General features: G+C 41.0%; 1 protein-coding gene across 11 annotated transcripts in view; it reads right to left on the minus strand.

Moving 5' to 3' along the window:
• Nucleotides 1-17638, minus strand: part of l(1)G0196 (inositol hexakisphosphate and diphosphoinositol-pentakisphosphate kinase) — a 543939-nt gene that overhangs the window by 51664 nt on the left and 474637 nt on the right. For 9 of the 11 annotated variants that reach the window (XM_067147825.2, XM_067147823.2, XM_067147820.2 and 6 more), the window contains one exon: nt 5658-5987. In XM_067147825.2, the coding sequence (XP_067003926.1) occupies nt 5658-5987 (330 nt within the window). The remainder of the gene's footprint in view (nt 1-5657; nt 5988-17638) is intronic. The other 2 variants (XM_067147827.2, XM_067147824.2) reach the window with 2 other exon arrangements.

Genomic DNA, 17638 nt, shown 5'->3' on the forward strand with positions numbered 1-17638 from the left:
TGAACCGTGAACGTTTACGCCCCCAGGCTTCCGGCAGGGAAAATAATATAGGCCGGGCTGGCCATCGCAGAGGACAGTTCTTTGCGGGTCGTTGAGAAGGGACAGTGTGTCCCGTGGTGCTCCAGTTTTACAGTCCGAACCCATTGACCGCTTACTAAGAGTGTTATTGTGTCCGTCGCGGCCGTGAAGTACAAAGCCTTTGTGAAGTGTAAACGGGAGGCCAAATGAGCCTAGGTGAATTGTCTCTGTGCCGCGTGTCAAACTAGTTAATCCGCGAGCATAATTTACAAACGAGTAGCGGAAGTCGGCTGGGACAATGCCGGCTTAAATGAGTCAGTGATATTAATAAATTGGTATCACCCAAAGTGTTACTCTGAATCAGGGTGCTCGAGTCTCGTGAGCCACCCGATCCCTGCTGTGAACGCGCCCGCCGTGATTTGAAAGACCGGCTTATTCGTGGTGTAAACTCTGGAAATAGAGGCCGTGTGACGAGTGGTGAAGTGTTACCCATTTTGGATTACTGTAAGATTTCAGCTGTGAACGAGTTCGCCAGGATGTCGGACTTGTATGGACCAGGGATGAAGGACTGCACGCCCGCCTCCAGCCCCGGGGTCATGCAGCACTAAACTCCACCATGGGTCTCCCGTGGAAGGAAAAACAACGGCCACCAAACAAATGAGTGATGTCAAAATCTAATTTCTTAAGCATGATAATGTAACCGGGGATAGGATTAGCTTTCTTTTGTAAATATCAAAATGTTGTAAGATAATGCATGTCCTAATATGGAAATTTTATTGATCTTTATAATGTTGAAGTAAATTCAAGGGAGCTGAATTCCCGGACGACCCATTTTTTCTTAATGATTAGCTTATCGTGAGGGTTATTTTTAGTAATATGTAGAATGTCTTAGCAAATATGGGAACAAGGTTAGGAGAATATTTGAGTTCCCCTTAGGGGTGGCTGGAACAATAATGCTGGCGAGCAGGGAAAACTATGTCAAAATGTTGTTAGTTACTGTCCCATGTGGCTATCGTATATGCCGGGGAAACTCATGGGTCAGTCAGACAATGCATGCCTAGCTTACACATATAATCAGTGCATGTACAGCAAGAGAGAAGAAATCCCGGCCGGGAGAGGTATATGCTGTGTTATTTAGGTAGTTGTGAGGGACCATGTGCGAGTCTCCCTTGATTTTGATTAATTGGCCAGAATTGTCTGGAGTGTATTTTTTTTAATCTATAGCCGGGGTGAGACACAGAGGCAGGAGTCTCTACTCTTTGGTCAAAAGATTTAAATATATATATATTTCCTGTGCGAGGAGCGAGGAGTATGGGAAAGGTTGACTGAGGAGTCATAAGAGCCCTATGCACAAGGAAAGAAGATACGCGATATGAGAAGTAATGAGAGGGCCGAATGCCCGAGGAATTTACGATGAGATGAGTTAGAAGTGATCGTGCCCACAGTCGGCGTTCAGCGGTAATAATGAGAAGGGAGAGAATAAAAGTGTATTTCTTGGGAACTCAGCGGTAAGATGATATGAACAAATGAAATGGGCCAGGGATATGTGCCCCGGCTGGCCATTGTAATTGAGAGGGGTCAAGAATCTGCCGTGGCTAATGAATGAGTGATGGATGTAGTAGCGAATGACCTTCCCTTCTTTTTTTTTTGTGAGCGTTTGCTCCTCGCCCTTCACGACACAGCTGGTCCCGCTGTGCTATTATAGTTAAGGTTTGAGGCTATGGGCCTCCCCCGTAAATTACTGTTGTTTAAATGGTTCAACTAAAACACTGCCGTCAATGATAATATCACGGTGATGTAGAAGGTAATTAATAAATGAGTAGGGATCTCCCCCAAATATCTGGTAATATGAGACTGTAGCTAGTCTAGGGATTCTCAGGAATCCACAGTACCTCTCGGTCGGGGGTCGGCCAGTTCGACCGTGGATCAGGATGGCCCCCTTGAGCGAGCTGCCCCAAGCTTGCGCCTTGGGCCGGAGACAGTGATAACCACGCTGTTTCCTTCTAGGAATGGCTCTCCTTTATGCATGAAGTGTATATATATATATCTGTGTATGTTTAGTAATTATGTGCATATATTTTTGAGTTCAAACAGAACCTTTGTACAACGTTGTGTGGTCTTGGTGATAGATGAGGATGTCTGGGGTTTAGCTAAATGGTATGTGTGTTTGTCTGTGTATTATGCAAATGTTTCTTTTAATATGGTAATTATGTAGCGTAGGCCCCGGTTATTTTCGTGCTAAGAACAGGAAGTAATATGTGAGTAGGGACATCAGATCATCTCTCGGTGTGATCGACAGAATAATATAAAAATGTCATGAACGGTATGAATTAATGAGGAAAGATGAACGATAGCAATCGCAAAACCTCAATTACACCGTTATGCAGACGACGCTCATGGGCGATTCATATCTTAAAGTGATCATTATTTTCTTTTCCTCCCATATGCGGAGAGTTCATTGTATAGAGGTGTATCAATTTCTTTAATATGTCATATTTGAATAAATTAGTATTCGTAATCCCTATTTTATGATTCTTGTCATTTGTAGCAGTGCTAAGCAGTATCCAGTAGGCATTTGAACCCAGAGATCCTACTTTCATATTACACTGACTGACAGAGCAAATGCAACACCAAGAAGGAGTGGTCAGAACTTTATGCCAATTGCAGGGTAGACTGACGTCACTGAGGTATGCTCATGATGTGAAATGCGCCGCTGTGCTGCGCATGTAGCGAACGATAAATGGGACACGGCGTTGGCGAATGGCCCACTTCGTACCGTGATTTCTCAGCCGACAGTCATTGTAGAACGTGTTGTCGTGTGCCACAGGACACGTGTATAGCTAAGAATGCCAGGCCGCCGTCAACGGAGGCATTTCCAGCAGACAGACGACTTTACGAGGGGTATGGTGATCGGGCTGAGAAGGGCAGGTTGGTCGCTTCATCAATTCGCAGCCAATACCCATAGGGATGTGTCCACGGTGCAGCGCCTGTGGCGAAGATGGTTGGCGCAGGGACATGTGGCACGTGCGAGGGATCCAGGCGCAGCCCAAGTGACGTCAGCACGCGAGGATCGGCGCATCCGCCGCCAAGCGGTGGCAGCCCCGCACGCCACGTCAACCGCCATTCTTCAGCATGTGCAAGACACCCTGGCTGTTCCAATATCGACCAGAACAATTTCCCGTCGATTGGTTGAAGGAGTCCTGCACTCCCGGCGTCCGCTCAGAAGACTACCATTGACTCCACAGCATACACGTGCACGCCTGGCATGGTGCCGGGCTAGAGCGACTTGGATGAGGGAATGGCGGAACGTCGTGTTCTCCGATGAGTCACGCTTCTGTTCTGTCAGTGATAGTCACCGCAGACGAGTGTGGCGTCGGCGTGGAGAAAGGTCAAATCCGGCAGTAACTGTGGAGCGCCCTACCGCTAGACAACGCGGCATCATGGTTTGGGGCGCTATTGCGTATGATTCCACGTCACCTCTAGTGCGTATTCAAGGCACGTTAAATGCCCACCGCTACGTGCAGCATGTGCTGCGGCCGGTGGCACTCCCATACCTTCAGGGGCTGCCCAATGCTCTGTTTCAGCAGGATAATGCCCGCCCACACACTGCTCGCATCTCCCAACAGGCTCTACGAGGTGTACAGATGCTTCCGTGGCCAGCGTACTCTCCGGATCTCTCACCAATCGAACACGTGTGGGATCTCATTGGACGCCGTTTGCAAATTATGCCCCAGCCTCGTACGGACGACCAACTGTGGCAAATGGTTGACAGAGAATGGAGAACCATCCCTCAGGACACCATCCGCACTCTTATTGACTCTGTACCTTGACGTGTTTCTGCGTGCATCGCCGCTCGCGGTGGTCCTACATCCTACTGAGTCGATGCCGTGCGCATGGTGTAACCTGCATATCGGTTTGAAATAAACATCAATTATTCGTCCGTGCCATCTCTGTTTTTTCCCCAACTTTCATCCCTTTCGAACCACTCCTTCTTGGTGTTGCATTTGCTCTGTCAGTCAGTGTATCTACATAAGGCTCCATCTTAAGTATTTGTTTCTTTTTTTTTTCTTTCGAACGTACCACTCCCCAAGTGCTCATGCTGCCGGGCCAGCACAGAAAGAAGGAAGGGGAGCGGTTCGAAGCTCGTTAAGCAATTCGACCCGCTCTTCAATCCAATCTCATCCGTAGGTGTTTACCCCGTTATGTGGAGGCATTCTTATGCGTGGGTCATCCATTCGAGGCCCGGAAGGGTGTACAACATAGCGCTGAAAATAGCAAGATTGGGAAAGCCATTTGCGGATGGCAAAATGGTGAAAGACTGCTTGGCTGACACAGCAAAACTCTGCCCCATAGAAGCCAGCAAGTTTGAAAATGCCTGTCTTTCCCACCAAACAGTCACTCGTCGCATCTGTGTCATGGCTAGTGGTGTACATCGACAATACACGTTTGCCATTTTCGGACTCAGAAAGCGATTATCGTAATATGTGAATGCCGAAAATATTAGACCATCTCTGCCGGTTTGAACTCTGCGATGGACATGTTTTTTTTTTTTTTTTTTTTTTGCTATTTGCTTTACGTCGCACCGACACAGATAGGTCTTATGGTGATGCGGGATAGGAAAGGCCTAGGAATGGGAAGGAAACAGCCGTGGTCTACATTAAGGTACAGCCCCAGCATTTGCCGGGTGTGAAAATGGGAAACCATGGAAAACTATCTTCAGGGCCGCCGATAGTGGGGTTCGAACCTACGATCTCCCGGATGCAAGCTCACAGCCGCGCGCCCCTAACCGCAGGGCCGACTCGCCTGGTGGACCGAGGTTTAATGATAGACCATGTTTTTCTCATTTAAATCCATATGTTAACCTTTAAGAACTGAAGGGACAAAAATATTATTAACACATAGTCATAAATAAGAGTGAAGATGCTTACACAATGAACCTTGGATGAGGACTTATCGTATGGATTTGTTATTTGTTTATTGTATATGATGTATAAATCACAATAAAATAATATAATAATGTGCAGTGTGAAATTTTCGGACTCGGAAAGCTTGACTACTACGACTATACGGCTGGGGTGTCGTACAATTGTTCATCGGTGGGAAGGGAGAGCAGTATTCCCCTCCTGAATGGCTAGTAGAGTCGGTCTCGCTGGGAAGAGCAATTCCGGAGGGGTGGTAACCTTAATGTGCATGCATGAGGCCAGCTCATCACACAGCATTACGGTGTGCTACACACATTCCTGGCCACCGCTGCTCTATCACTTGGCAGAGTAAACCAGATATCTCTTGGGCATCTATAGCCGAGTTTTAATTTTGTCGGGTAAACATCACACGTCCAGCGATTATCGTAATACATGAATGCTGAAAACATTAGGCCATCTCTGCCAGTTTGAACTCTGAGACTGACTGAGGTTTATTGACAGACCATGATTTTCTCATTTAAATCCATATGTTAACCTTTAAGAACTGAAGGGGAAAAAATATCATTATTAACACATAGTCAAAAATAAGAGTGAAGATGCTTACACAATGAACCATAGCCTTTATGGACTAGGTAATTCTCAACACACTCACACGCGGATAGTGCAGGTCACGTACACAGGCATTCATGCTCCAGTTGATCACAAATCACAACTTACCTGACACAGACGCAGTGCTGGGGATCATGTCGCGGAGATTGGGCGCGCTGGACGAGCCGCTGATGACGGCGGTACTAAAGAGACTGCTGGTACTACCGCCTGCACCACCAGGACCCAACTTCTTTTGGTGCTGAGCGGCAGTAAGACCAAAACCGAGCATCTTGAAGTAGCTCATCTGCCCTGAGAGACTGTGACGGTGGTGTCGCCTGGCAGCTGGACCGTTCGTGTCTGGGGACAAGTCAGGCGGAGTGAGGGAGCGGGGTAAGGTGGGCACGGGAGAAGGGAGAGCTGGACTCGATAGCGAGTGTGCGAGTGGCACGCATAGGTAATCTGGCCCAAAGCATGCAGTTACGATACACAGGAGACCATGCAAGTACAAAGACAAGCAACATACGTGGGAATTCGACCAAAATTATAAGCAGTATGAGATTTTTAAATAAAAAAATAGTGAAAACAAAATGAAATTAAGCAAGATTATTACAATTAAATAAATAAACAAATAAAAACATGGAAAAAAATGAGATAAAAAAATAGAATTGTATATGGGGAGGAGTTAATAGAGATGACAACATGGTACAACAAAATCAACAATGACACATACAACAGATTACACATTAAAAAAAGAGGAACAGAATGAGATATTTTAGCAGTTAGCATTTCAGATTATGACAAAGGAATTATTAAAGGGTTGAAGGGATAAAGAGGTAATATTATGTACAATTATCGATTCCCAACACGTTACGATGGACAATGACGAGTTCACCAAGTACAGCATGGCAGAAAGAAAGATAAAAAACAAAAGATACAAAGAAACCAGGATCCAAATAAAATGTGGCAGAAGCAATTCAAAGGGGAAAATCTCAGACAAATCATAGTAAAATAATGGAAAAGAGAAGGAAAAATTGATAAAGTATTCAAGGGAAGGAGAGAAGAGAAAAAGAACAGAAAATATAAATGAATATAAGTTTCAACTCTGAATGCACAGAAAGAAAACTTTCATTTGAAGAAGAATGTAAAACAACAAGCAGAGGACAAGCCACACGACCTTCTGATAGTAACATGGGAAGACACTACTTCAGCAACATTAAACTTGCCAATAACTTGAGCAATATCATGCAGACCCTTCCCGGGAACAAAGACAACCATTCTTAGTTGTAAAACAACGATTCATTGCGATCAGTGACGTATAACATACATAATATAGTAGACTTTACCTACTTACATTATGGTACATACTTAACAACTATACACAGCAATGTTGCATGAAAACTATGTTAAAGCTTTCCATACATCAGTGGTTGTACCACACAATACACATGCAACACCAAACTAAAGATGTAACAGAAAGACATTTCATCCACTAAGAATACTTTTTTCATTCAAGCAGAGAGACTTATTGTACAACTTGCATAGCACTTGGCAGAAAAGACAACATGATATTGTGATAAAAGGTAAGGCATGTTTAAAAACCTCTCCGCTTCATGAGCTACTTTGGTAAGGCTGTTCAGCATATATACATTAGTCTACTGCACGTTACCAGGAGACAAATAGACATGTTATTGGAGAAAGATGATTATAGATAAGGTCCAAGAGGTACAGTTCCTGACATTCTCCAAGTTTGGTGTGGACTTAGGGAAAATATCACAGTTATACGGGAAGGATGCATAAGGGCTGAAGGTTCATTTCAAATGCAATTTTAGGGAGCAAATAAGCAGTCAAAGGAAATTTGCTGTCATGCATCTTTCCCCGGAAAACTGCAAGAGAGACACTATGTACACATGGCAGAGTTACGAATGTATGCTGATGTTGTGTGGGCAAAGGATGACAATAACGAAGTAGGGGGAGGGTGAAACCCGTTGTTGACACATAGCTTAGTCCTGTCTGCTCAAGACGGACAAAACACCATCAACAGCGTCACGTGCCCTCACTCCATGTGAACACTGCAGGAAGATTTGGCTTCTGCCACGCAATCTAGTGCACTGCACTTCTTCGTCTCCTCTTGCTGCTCACCAGGCCTATATCCATCAAATCGACAAAGATCAGTCACTCAGTGGCCAAAGAAGGGTTCCAGATTGTGCTTAAATACATGGAACAGTATCGAGCGGTGACACCTACGGATGAGTTGTGGGCAAAGAAAGAATATTCCAGACTAATTCATTTCTCTAAGGTCATTTTTATCAGTACACTACATTTCAACATTTTATTAAAACAATAAGATCAATAGGCTGACAGAAATAGCAGAGAAAGTAGGAATGAAGATTTCTTTTGAGAAAAAAATGACGTAACATCAGTAATGAACAAGAAGGAATGATCACACAGTATGGGAATATTAGACAAGTCAAACACTTCAGATACCTGGGTGAGATGATCCAACAGAATGGGTTAGAAGAGGAAGCTATTAACGTCAGGATACAGAAGTTAGACTGGGTGTACCATCTCACAAAGAACATGTACAAGGGGACGAGTACAGGAGCAAAGTTCAGGCATTTCAACACAGGTGTTAAAAGAGAAGAGTTATATGTACCAGAAACCTTGACCATCAGTTGACTGGAACAAGTCAGTCAACTGGAAAAAGAGAAATCGCAGGAATTAATTTTAGGTAACAGATGGGCTGGTACAATTGAGATCTAATGAAGAGGTGTACAGCAAGATAGAACCCAGCATACCATCAATTAAGCAGAAAAGACAGCTATTCTACGGATATATTTTCAGGATGCCCGATAACCAACTAACAAAAATAATATGGAATTTTATCAAACAAAAGTCAAGGGGTCTGAGACAAATTGGTATCTCAGAAGGTAAATTAATGACAGGGTCAAATTTAGACAGATGGTAAATAAGTACCAAGGCTTTAAGATGGAATCAAAACAGAAAAGGCAGAGAGGACCTTCATCAGAAGATCACAAGAAGGCGCTGGCTGATGGCCTCAAGAAATACTGGAAGGATGTCAAAGCCAGGAGAAGAACAAGATCTAGACACTCAAATGAAACTGGTTGTAATCACTCAGTCCACAGAGGTTCAACTACATAAAAATAAATAAACATGAATATGACCACTAGGTCTAAGAACCGTACTCTCCGTTGTGTTCACTTCCAAGTATGCAACACTAGAGAATAGCTTTTGTTGACTGTTGAGACTCAGGAACAAAATAGAAGTCTCTATGTTCTCCTGCTTCAAACTGCCCCAAGCTGAGTGCTCACTTCCCAGTGGTGCAAATGTTTTTTTCAACATAGTTTCTACAGTTGTAATTAATATTCAAGCAAGATCTTATACATTTATCCCATATAAACAAACTAGCATGATAAATGTTTGTTGAAATTTGCAGCTGATGATCATGTGGTGCACTCTTGACTCGCTCTAAAGAATTTGGAGGGACACACTACTCTAAACTTAAACATTTCTAAGGATATATCTTCAGGATATCCGATAACCAACTAATGAAACAGTAAGTAATAATGATAATGTGCTGTAATTCTTCTTCATTCATCTCTTTTGTAGATCTCGTAGATCTCAGGTAAGACAGCGGTGTAGGTCATGATGGGGAAGATGAGGGTATTGACCAGATGGACTTGAGGGTTCTGTCTTTCTAAATCCGACTCAGCTTAGGGGTTGCTGATGTCGCCATAGCATCTTTTCTCCAGAGCTTCCTCCTACAACCTGGAAACCTGCCACGCTGCTCTGCTCTGTTGATCTCCAGGCCATGTTCCTTGCTCGTTCATTCCAAAGCTCCCATTATGGCCTCCAGTTCCTCCGCACTGTTTCCAACAATGAGAGTATCGTCAACTTTCCACATAATCTTCTCTATGTTTAAGAGTACCAGGTAGAGGATGCTGTCGGGTCGGATGTGGTTCGTGTACCTTTTACCCGAGTGCCAAGTCTTGTGGCACAATAGGGACGTCGTATTTCTGCACGTGCATGACTTTCAGTCGTCCTTCCGACAAAGCATCCAAATCTTCCAAAGCAGAGGGAGAAGGATGAGAGATTTAGCCTGGTTTGTACTCTGCCGTAACCACAGACTTGGGGTTTCCCGCCTCACGTTAGCAAGCTTGTGCCTGAAGGGATACTTGTATTGTTGCAGGATCGTTTCTACGACGAGTCGCTGGTGAGAGGGACGGAATCTGTGTGGGCTCTGAGAGCCATGCCTTTCCTCTGGGGGTAAAAACTTCTGACAATTGAAACATTTTAACTGTCTCTATTTTGGTTTTAGCGTGTTAATTATTTTGAGGTTGTGCGGGAATTTCCAGACTTATGTTCTTATTCTTGTACTTTGATTAATGTGCGATGTCAGATTACTGTTCATTTCTGATTTCATTGTTCATATTTGTTAAGGTAACCTTTATTATCCTTTGTGTTAACTGTAAATTTTCTTTGTAGTCTTTTCAATAGTATGGGACTAGCCCATGTTTCTATGGATTTATTGCCTAATAGGGTTTTATTGGGCCTAATTACCCGGGTAATGTTTACCATGCATGCATGCATGTGATCGTCAACTGCATTCTCATGCTACTGTTACTTAAGGGGTGGCACTTATAGAAAACCCAAGACTTATTAAGGTTCAATAACTTGTTTAGGTTGTTCTTTTTTTTTTCTCTCTTTCCCTTGAAGATTGTTTTTTATTCCTAATCTTTGTTTTTACATAATGTGAATTGAAGCCCATCTGGCACCCCTTATATAGTGCATCTCGGAAGGTCATGGGAGTTATTTATTTATTTATTTATTTACTGAATATCTGAATCGTTTTTAACCGTGTTTTACACGAGTATATTAGGGTTATAGTTTATGATCAGTTAATTACCTACTGATCCTTGACACAAAATTAGGAATCTAAATTACTGAAGATGTGGTGAACAAACTTGAATTGTTTGTAGCAGCAGGATTTTCTAAACAGATGGTATAATGGCTTTGAGGGTCCCACGTTACGGTACATTCAAAGATCAAATCTTGTCCTTCCAAACATGGCAAAGTCGAACAGTAAATGGCCCACTATTTGAGAAGAGGAGTCATAATGTTAAACCCTTCAGTATAGATACGTGAGTGCCTTTCCTTTGTAACTTGAATTTATGTAACTATTCTTCATTTATTGGTGTTTCCGTATTTGTATTTCTATCTGACAATGAATGTTCATTTAGGGAAAGTCATGTCTATTAAATCTTTCCACTAGAGTATGTTCTATTGCCCCTTTGTATTTTTTAGTTAGTAAATATTTACATAAAATTGTGGTTCTCATTAGGATTTATACCTCGTATTCATAGGCCACGACAGTTTCATTCTGCACACCTATCTTGAACAGGTGCTCATTTCATTGGATTTTAGTTTTATTTATTTTGTTCTTGAATCCCTTCAGAGTATTTGTATATTTTATATGATAATGCTGATACTGGATTTAGAATGTTAAACTACTAGTATTTCTTGTAATATTTTCTTTCCATGGAATTGCTTGTTGTAGTAGTTGTGTAATTATCTTTTAACTTTACTTTATTATCACATTACTGTTAGTGATCACTGCCACCAGGGTATTTCCCAACTGCGATGAATAATAATAATAATAATAATAATAATAATAATAATAATAATAATAATAATAATAATAATAATCCACTGTAAGGTTACAGTTTGGTTTACTATGACAACTGCCGCGTTGTTTCCATACAGACTCTGCACATCACCAAATGTTGCACTTGCATGTAATAAATCTGCATTGTCCATTTGCAATTTGTGGGAGAAGTATTTCTTGAGCCATTCGTGGATGACATGCACGTGGGACGAGAGCCACAGTCCTGTACTAAGAACAAACTGACACTTGCAGGAAATAACATGTATTCTATTGACACATTTTTACTACTACTAGCTAGCTGCTTTACGTTGCACCGACACGACACATTTTTAACTGGTAAAACACAACACTTCATCAGATTCCGTAACACTTGTTAATTTTGTCGTTTTTAAATCTATCCCTGTCCAATATACTCATACCATTCTTTCTCATAGTGTACAAACTCACGATGGGGATACAAACGCCATGCTTTGTTTCTGTAGGGTACAAGGAAAAATAACGTGTTAAGCGAGAAAACGTACTAATGAATACACGAACATAACTATCCAACAGGGATATGGAAACTGTATTTTCTGACATGAGGGCATTTCACATCATGTATCTGCAGAGAGTGAAAACTATATCTACCATTTCTAAAGACTATAGGAAAGTATTAAAAGGTGTGAAAAACACGAGAACAAATATGAAAAACTTTTCCGCTGGGGCTTATAAAACAGCAACAGTGCACTGAAATGTGTGAAAAACACCGGACAAGAAATACGGAAACATTCGTACGGGGGCCCATAAAAATAACAAAGTATTATCGCAGATCACACTCTTTTTAAAACAAATAATAGAAGAAGACTTTTATTTTGGACAGTGGGTTATTAAGCATTATTTTCTGGTCACAATCTTCGACAATGAATTGGAGGTTACACTTGACCATGTGCGACTACGAGAGAATAGATCTGGTCACCATTCTGAATCCAAATAAACTTCGACCAACTTGAGCGATCGAGTCGAAACTCGAAGATGCGAGTTTCAACATTTCTGCCACCTCTGCACGCTTAAAGATGCGGATGCCAGTCCACTTTCTAACAGATTTTAATTTTGTCTTCATTATTAAGGAATTTCACAACTTTCTCTGTATCCATAACTAGGCTTGTTAACTTCACACGAGTATGTTCCTAATTCAGATATTCGCTATCCTTCGCTGTACCACTCCGTAACTTGTGAATGGAGTGCAAATAGGCTCACTGTGATATTCAGCGATCTTGCAACCAAAACTGAACATTGCTGAGGCCAACAGCTTGCTCTAAGGTGCAATTTATCCTGTGAAGTTCAGGAATTCAAGGCCTGTAACGACGACTTTTACCCGAATTGGAAATTACATTCCTTGCACAAGGGATGACAAATTACATTTTCAGGGCTAGGACAATGTGATAGTATTAAGCAGTACGAGTGAAAATTCACGACACGCTAAGAGGGGAAAAAATGTTAACGAGGAATGCAGTAACAAGGTTTCACTGTATTTAAAAATATATATTCCTCTTTTCTTACCAGTGGTTTAACGTGTGATGATGGTATAAGAAATGACTAGGACTGGGAAAGAAGCAACTATTACAGCTCCAGCATTTGCCTGGTGTGAAAATTGTCTTCAGGGTTGCCGCCTGATCCAAATCTTAGCACCAATGGTATTAAAGCATGCATAGAAACACAAACATGCATGTACACAAGGTAAGAAGAGGGACAGACAGGGGTGAAGTAAGATGCTAGAAGCAACACACTCTCTTGTCAAGGGATGGTATGCAATTCCTCCCAGTTTAACCTTAAACACTCTCAACAGCTCAAACACTTACTATGACAGTTGCTGATACATTTGCAACAGCTTCACAGATTAAAAAAAAAAGGTTGAACATAGAAAATTAAAAATAACTATGATCTTTAGAAATATTAATTTTGAATACTTTGCAACTTCTCTTGTACGAATTAGCCTATTGAAATTATAGCAACTAAAATACAGAAAAATGTAACAGTGAAGTAAACCTACAGATATGTTGTCTATAAACAACAATTTGTCTTCTGATATTAACATATGCAATGAATAATTGAATTTTACACACAGAATTTGTATTACTTCATTTTCTAATTAAATGCCTTTCTCAATGAGAAGCTAGACGATTTCTACAGTTACTAAAAAACCCATCTGCCCTACCACAGTGTAATGAGTCAATCACATCTTCAGAGTAAGTATTTTATCTTGGAGAAGTGAAAGTTGATGGTAGTGAAGTTAGGGCTATGGGCCCTTTCTAACACTTGACTATAACAATAATGTGATTCAAATACTCGGAACTGGTAGTGATGACAGTATGCAATGATGATGTACTTTTTCCAAGTGAGACTGTATTGCCAGTCTCCCAGGCAAGTGTGAGGGTGGTTACTGTGTCCCTCACTAGGCAGTCACACGGGAAATTTCCGTGCCTATTCTGTAACTCGAGAGGTCCTTGGTTTTCCTTTGATTATACGAAGGTTATGAAATAAGCTTCTAGGATGTCTATTAGAGATAAATAACCAATAAGGAGGACAGACCATGAAATCACATGCCTTCCCCAAGTTATAGAACATTAACGGAAAATGTCCCTCTGACCAACAATAAGCCTGATGCTATGGGGGAACAATGCTGGTAATTTAATGAATGAAGCTGGGAAACAGAAATGAGCTCATCAAGGGCTGAGGAAAGATGGATGTAGAACTGGGATCAATGAAGAGAGTCTGTCTATTTGAAGAAGTGGAGATTGTCACTGAGGGGGCTTCAACATCAGTCTTGATGTGGGAAGAAAGACAGATAAGTACAGGTTGTCTGAAGCGTTGTCCTCTTTCTCTTCACACTTTGTCTTCCAATATTAACATATGCAATGAATAATTGAATTTTACAGACAGAATTTGTATTACTTCATTTTCTAATTAAATGCCTTTCTCAATGAGAAGCTAGAAGATTTCTACAGTTACTAGAAAACCCATCTGCCCTACCACATAGGTAAGTCAATAAGTATCTGCAATTTCGCTCGAATTGTCTTTAGGTTGGTTCTCAGGTGTTGTGTGCTCACCAGCCACTAGATGGCACCGTTGTATATGTCTGTGGCAGGTTTCAGCATTATCAGATCAGTACAGCTTGTGCTGTTGCGACGTAAAGATGGCTGCGATACTCTCTGTTTGCACCAAGGAAGAACAGCGTTCCATAATCCATTTTTTGTGGTCTGAGGGTGTATCAGGAGCGGAAATTCATAGAAGCCTTTCAGCACAATACAGGGACAATGTTTTGCCACAGCAAAGTGTTTACTAGTGGATTGAACAGTTCAAAAGGGGTCGCATGAGCATGAAGCATGACGAAAGATCCGGGCGTCCATCTGCGGCTGTGAACAAGTGCGTGATATGATCCTGAATAAGAGATGAGTGACTGCTGATGACATGGCAAACCATATGCACATTAGCCATAGTTCTGTATATGAAATCATGCATAACACAAAGTCTCTTTGAGACGGGTTCCAACACAACTCAATAAAGAGGAGATACAGCACCTACTGCACCGTCATGCTAACAAAGGTGAAATATTTCTGAAACGGATCATGACTGGAGATGCAACATGGGTTCGAACCAGACAGCAAACGTCAGAGCATGGAATGGAAGCATCCCGGATCCCCATTAAAAAAGAAATTCAAGAGTTAACCTTCTGGAGAAAAAATGATGTTCACAGTATTTTGGGACTCTCAAGGGCCAATCCTGGAACATTACCAGTAAAAGAGGGAAACAGTAAACAATACAGTGACATGGTGGTAAACATCCTGAAACCTGCAATTTGCAACAACCGCAGAGGTCAAAATTTGGAAGGAGTTCTTTTGTTGCATGACAATGCGTGTCCACGTACCGCTGCCCACACCGCTCAAACTCTTCAGATGCTGTGCTTCGATGTGTTGGAGCATCCTGCATACAGTCCCGCTCTCGCGCCATCGGATTACCATCTGTTTGGTCCACTTAAAAATGCTCTACGAGGCTGTTGATTCAGCTCCGATCAACAGGTGAAGGAAGCGGTGCATACGCGGCTTGCTGCGCAACCAAAAACCTTTTTTTGCATAGGTTATCACAAAGCTTGTGAAACGGTGGATCATGTGCACTGAAAAGCAGGGTGACTATGTTGAAAAATGATATCAATAAAAAGTGTGCACTCTTTTTGTAATAAATTATAAAAATTGATTGCAGATACTTATTGACTTGCCCTTGTAAGATGACATATGAAGGAGTGGTTACACATTTAAAAACTAGAAATGAGATGTTAACCATATGTTCTTAATTGTTCAGATAATTCTAGAATTACTACCTATCCCCTGATATATCAGATTATGAACATTTGTGGTATTCTCCCATAATAACTTCTACATAAAGAACATGACTATAAACACTTTAGTGAATTGTGAAGGAGGAGACAGGGAAGTGTGTTGCTTAGCATCATGAGATGGCAGCAAATCCACTGCCACAACAGTCTCAGGTCAGACGAGCCAATATCATACACAACAGAAGCAACTGCAATCAAACCTCATTACAATTATAAAGACAGCCATCCCATTATATACAAATTTAGGAAACTTTGAAAAATACCCAAAATGCACAGAAGAAATTCTCACAAACTTCTTATGATAGCAAAATACTTAATTCTAACTGGACTTCTCTAGGCAGCAAAATCCAAGTCTTCATTAAATGAGATCAAGGATCACATTGCCACTTGCGAGTAGAAATGCGGTCTAATCTACTCTCCCATTACATTACATGTAGTTGTGATCAAGAAAGAAATAATATAAGTCTGGAAAGTAGCTGAAACAGTATGACAAGAATCTAGTATCCTATATAGTGATTTTTGCATCGGGATGTTGAAATGTTATTGCTGCAAATTTGTGGCAAATATTTACAAGATTCATCAACTAATTTTAGTATATTCCTATCAAATATATATAAAACAATCAAAGGGAGAAGACCTGAGTCTGGAGAGAAGTTAAACTTCTGATATTAACTTCAACTTAACTGACATTTACAACAAGGGAAAATAATGAGATTAGAACTATTTGTTACAGAGTCAAAAATCAGTGCATACATACAACAGAATAAGCAAGTACTCTGTAGCTGGAAACAAAGAAACATGTGGGGATTAAATAACAATCAAAAGAGTCTGAATATCGCTGCCTGTTAAACTATAAAATCAAGCACAGGTTCAGAAATGGGAGTACTCAAGTAAGGTATAGTAATATATTGAGTAAATACAAGAAAAAATGATGAGAAAAAAATCTGCAACAGTTGTGTACACAATAAATTCCAGGAAAAGTTGAATTAACAAGGCAAAATCTACAAGAAAATTTTATATATACTTGAAAAGTGCTTTTTAACACAATAGGACTAAAATTCTCATCACGTTCAATCCGGGACTTCACAAATGTCTGAACTGTTAAAAAAAATTGATTAGTATAGCCCATATCCTGTGTAACTGGAGCCTGAAGCTCTAGAATGACCAATGAAAGAATCTTAACCCACTTCTCTATGCATCCAAGTTACCCAGGAGACCAGTTAAATGAGTGACAGGCTATTATACAAATTCCTGAAAATACAGAAAAAAACAGTGTTGTGTCTTGCAAGTATTCAGTGAAGTTTTACTATACTAGAAATGAAATGACTGCAAGTAGTTCTCAAGCTTCTGTGATAATGGTGATTCCTTTGGTTTAGCACCAGACAAAAAATTAGTCATCTTAGTGTGCACGCACAGATGGATCATTAATTCTGAACAGATGGCGCAGCGAACAAGTCTCGTGCTCAACCGCACACGTACTGCCTTTACATGAGCGTAACGCAGCAGTGATCAGTGAGACATCAATGTTTCAAGCTAACAGTGTATGTCAACATGAGTAGGCCTATATATAAGGATGTGATAGAGTGGTAAAAACGGGCAATCGTGTTTGGCCGTGCCCATGACCATCCTGACTGAGATGGACCGAAGACAGTCAATGACTGAAGCAAGTGTGATAAACTGATACAACTTGAAAACAATATTCTCTCACCCATGGGTAAATAATGCAAGTATCAAGCTTGAATTATTATTTTATTGTTATTATTATGACTTGTGATGTACATCCACTTATTAGCATCATTATTAGTTTAAAGTTAAAAACTTCATTATTGTTCCGTATTGAATAGAGAAATAAGATGTACAATATTATAGGTTAGGATCCACCTTTCAATACTCCGTAATAAGATGGTAAAAAGTAGTTACAACCTGTTTAATGGGACCGGTTTCAACACATTTTAAGTGTCATCATCAGCCAATTTGTGAAGATCTTAAAACAACTAGCACATTGAATACAGGCCTGTATTCAATGTGCTAGTTGTTTTAAGATCTTCACAAATTGGC

This window comes from Anabrus simplex, chromosome 5, assembly GCF_040414725.1.
Source record: "Anabrus simplex isolate iqAnaSimp1 chromosome 5, ASM4041472v1, whole genome shotgun sequence".
In the NCBI taxonomy this organism is placed as follows: domain Eukaryota; kingdom Metazoa; phylum Arthropoda; class Insecta; order Orthoptera; family Tettigoniidae; genus Anabrus; species Anabrus simplex.